This window comes from Juglans microcarpa x Juglans regia, chromosome 1D (assembly GCF_004785595.1).
Source record: "Juglans microcarpa x Juglans regia isolate MS1-56 chromosome 1D, Jm3101_v1.0, whole genome shotgun sequence".
Lineage (NCBI taxonomy): Eukaryota > Viridiplantae > Streptophyta > Magnoliopsida > Fagales > Juglandaceae > Juglans > Juglans microcarpa x Juglans regia.
In genome coordinates this window covers 15,965,287-15,969,307 of record NC_054594.1, presented here as the reverse complement: position 1 = coordinate 15,969,307, position 4,021 = coordinate 15,965,287, and the positions used below count along the sequence as shown (strand labels likewise).

General features: G+C 31.6%; 1 protein-coding gene across 1 annotated transcript; it reads right to left on the bottom strand.

Annotated features, from left to right (window-relative positions):
• Nucleotides 1–237: 237 nt before the first annotated feature.
• LOC121237154 (receptor like protein 21-like) lies at nucleotides 238–4,021 on the bottom strand. Its single transcript, XM_041133763.1, has 8 exons — nucleotides 3,544–4,021; nucleotides 2,962–3,120; nucleotides 2,778–2,852; nucleotides 2,543–2,704; nucleotides 2,180–2,341; nucleotides 1,935–2,093; nucleotides 1,425–1,499; nucleotides 238–747 (listed from the first exon to the last, which is right to left on the bottom strand). The coding sequence occupies exons 1-8, from the start codon at nucleotides 3,980–3,982 to the stop codon at nucleotides 251–253; spliced, it is 1,728 nt and encodes a 575-aa protein (XP_040989697.1). The 5' UTR covers nucleotides 3,983–4,021; the 3' UTR covers nucleotides 238–250.

Sequence of the window (4,021 nt, the reverse complement as noted above, 5' to 3'; positions counted from 1 at the left end):
ACCCCGCCTGAGAAATTATTTAAAGAAAAATCTAATACCTCCAAATAAAGCATGCCACCAATTGAGGAAGGAAGATTACCTTCAAGATTATTATTGGAAAGATTTAGATATAATAAATTTGGAAAAATCTTGCCAATGTTCTCTGGAAGTTTTCCATCCAAGTGATTGGTCGAGACATCCATCCAGGTCATATGCGTGTGGATCAATGTTGGCAAATATAACTGACCAACAAAAAAGTTATTTCGAAGATCTAGCACGCGTAGCTTGTATTGTTTTCAACCAACCAATTTGGAAAGCTTCCTTTCAACTTACTATAAGAAAGATTAACTACATCCAATTCATGCTGGACAAGAAGAAATTTCGGAATACTGCTGGTGAGCTTGTTCAGACTACAATTGGACAACTCAATGATCTTCAGTTGAAACAAAGGGGACCAACCCATGGAACCTTCAGTTTCTATTTCAACTTTATTGTTTTGGCCATTGAATCCAAGAACCTCAAGCTTAGAGTAATTGGCAAATAATTTGAATGAGAATATGCCCACAAACTGGTTATAATTGAAAGCAATGTACTCGAGACTTGTTCCGCTGGCTTCTACATATGATGATGAAGCATTTCCATTAAATTGGTTATCAGAAATATCTAACACCACAAGAGATGTCATATTGTTTATGCATGGAGGTAGGATCCCCTCAAAGTAATTGTAAGATAGATCTAACACTTCAAGCTTCTTCAATGCACAAAATTCTGTCAAAAGAAATAGCATCAAAATTGATTATCCTTTACTCTAACAATCGGTGAGACCAATCACCATTATGTTCAATATAAAAAAAAAAAAATGGTCAATTCATAAGTAATTATAGATCATTAGGGTAATGCTAACAAAGTGTACATGCCTTTGCAAAAGTAGTTTTCCAACAAATTGAGAAATGATTCCCAAGAATAAATTTGCACTGATATCCAAATTAATTCTCTAACTTGCTTAAATTGGCTAGTTCTACAAGAGAGACGACATCAAGTTTACCAGCTAACTATAAAGATGGATTGCATATGTTTTTCTCCCACCAATTAATTACCATGCACTCTTTTGATACTTATTCTTGAACTTTGACTTATAAGTGTAACTCTGATCATTATTGCTTTTTCAGTATCAATTATTCCTTTGTAAAAAAATTACAATTGATTTTATAACAAATATATATGTCTGAAAAGGAAAAAGTATTCTTAATATTAACCCTAAGCATCTCCAATTTTAATGAAAGTTGATAATTTCATCTTTTTATGTTTATATTGATCTTGTTAAAACAATGGATACTTGACAATGGAACTTCGAATACTAATTCTTGTATTCTTCATGTGTAGTGGATGCAAAAGATCCGTATATTAATACTAATTCTTCATTAGATGATACAACTTTTTCTTACCTTGGGTTGCTAGTCGTCCACCAAAATGATTTCCTGCCAAGATAAGAACCTCCAAGTTGCTTAAATTTGCAAGCTCTGCAAAATAGTAAAAAACAAATGATCACATTTTAATTATAGCATAATAGAACTTTGTTAATGTTATAACATATTTCATGCTGCCATTATTGCATGAGCCCCTACTATCACTGATGAGTATCATCATTGCCCTAAAGTCAATGATTTAGATTTAGATTTAGATTATCAAATCAATGTTATGATTTCAATTTTTTTTTTCTAAGGTAATATGAAATTCAAGTTTAAAATCTTGTCCAAATCTAAATAATCTCGACATTTGATTCAAAGCCTACAAATCTATGCATTAAAATTATTGTTCACATGCCAAAGAAAAAGATTAATTCAGGTAATTTTTGTTTCCACAAAAAATTATGTTTTTTTTTAATTAACATGCATGCTATATATGTCACATACATGTAACCTAACATGAAATGACATCCTAAAAAATCAACATACCTTTGGTTGGAAATAATCCCGTCAACTCATTGTATTTAAGATTGAGACTCTTAAGAGATTTGACTGCAGCAATTGATTGAAGAAAACTAGTGTCGTTGAGGTAATTGTGAGAAAGATCTAATATCTCCAAGTTCTCCAATCTTGACAACATTTTCCAACCTGTAATTAATTTATTAATTTATTTTATTATGAAACGAAGAAGAAATTTAGCGATTTAAAACATATGACATAATAATCATGAATACCTTCACCATAATTTACTCCTCGCAAATCATTGTACGCAAGATTCAATGTCGTAAGGGATGTAAGCCCACTTAGAGATGGTATGATGCTCATGTCATCAACATTATTCCCATCAAGATTCAATGTCTTCAGATTTCTCAATACGGCGAGCCTTTCGAAAGTACCTTGCAAGAAAATTATTGGAAGACGCAACAAAAATTGATTATAAGATTCATATATAGGGATAAGAAATTTATATACGAGATTATAAATTGATTATACATATATATATATATACATCTCAGTACCTTTGAGTTTGGGGATGAAAGTGACCCATTCAGAAACGGTATAAATTAAAATGACTAAAAGCAAGGACCAAGAATTACCTTCAACATTTACTCGTTGATCTGCCCAAAACATATTCCATGAAAGACTTAATGTCATAAGGGATGTAAGGTTACTTAGAGATGGTATGATTTTGTAGCCAAAGTTATTCCAATCGAGGATCAATGTCTCCAAGTTTCTCAGTACCGCTAGCCTTTCAAAACCTGCAAAATAAATTTTTTCATTGTCCTTTTTTAAAACAAAATAAATTTATCAATTAATTAAGCACGCACTTGCCTTGATTTGGGAGGGTACCATTGTACAAATTGGAGCTTATATCCAGCGTGTTCAAATTTCTCAACGTAACTAATTCTACATTAATAATCCAAGTTGACGATAAAGTAAGTTTAGATACATGCATTCGTGAATGCATGCTCTGATTTAAAATATATAATTAGATAGAAGAGATCACTTTAATTACCTTCAGCTGGAAAGTATCCCTCCAACTTATTCCTAGTAAGATTTAAAGTCTTGAGCGAAGTGATAGCACCCAGAGATTGTAGAATGCTATTGTCATCAAACAAGTTATTGCCAAGGTTTAAATTTTCCAGATTCCTTAGAATTGAAAGCTTTTCAAATCCTGCAAAATATATCTTAAGAAATAGATAGAGTTTACAGATTGAGTAAATATTAATCTATATATATATATATATATATATATCCGAGTGAGATTAGAATCTTTGAGTGGAGCCATATAATTTACATACACCCTGAATACAAATTTATATCTCTTGGCCGCCTATAGATAGAGTTTACAAAATTACAATTTATAAAATTACAAAAGTATTTATAATTAAAGACCTTTTATATATAAAACTAGTGTTTCGAACAAAAATAACAACTTAATTAGGTAATTTTAGAATTTTAAGTTGAAATAATTCAAACTTTTCAGGAAGGATATACAAAGGCATTATTACAAATAAGATTGAACTTAAAAGTAATAGACACAATATGTGAATTTCAAAATATTATATATTAAAACTCATCAATCTTCACAACATACCTTCATCTCGTATGCAACCATCAATTGCATTAGAGGATAGATCAAGACTTCTTAACTCCTTGAAAGGCTCTAATAGAGACACATTTAACAACCATGGAAGTTCCTCATAATATTTCACCCTTTTGTAATGCAAATAAAGATCTTGCATTAAATTGTCAAGGGACAGTTTTATCACATGACCTGTGGTAGAGTTGCACGTGACCCGCTCCCAACCACAACAATCACTCTTCTCATGGTCGACCCATGAAGGAAGAATATCATAGTCTGAATTATAAGCTGTGAGAGACGGAATGGATATAGTCAGAAATGACTTCAAGTGAAACAGACCAACTCTATCTTCCTCCAAGCAACCCATGTACTCACGAGTTTGAACAAAAACTACTAAAACCCAAAGCAAAGCCTTCATTGAGAAATAATATTGCAAGACACCCATATTCATTTCTATCTAAAATCTGTTTGTTTTGGTTGTTCTACTGTG

What these genes read in the sequence shown, in the direction of transcription:
- LOC121237154 (XM_041133763.1), bottom strand. Translation starts at nt 3,982, where the DNA reads ATGAATATGGGTGTCTTGCAATATTATTTCTCAATGAAGGCTTTGCTT. An exon ending in TGGTACCCTCCCAAATCAAG is followed by an intron (nt 2,705 to 2,777) that starts GCAAGTGCGTGC and finishes TTTATTTTGCAG; the next exon opens with GTTTTGAAAGGCTAGCGGTA. An exon ending in TGGACGACTAGCAACCCAAG is followed by an intron (nt 748 to 1,424) that starts GTAAGAAAAAGT and finishes TTCTTTTGACAG; the next exon opens with AATTTTGTGCATTGAAGAAG.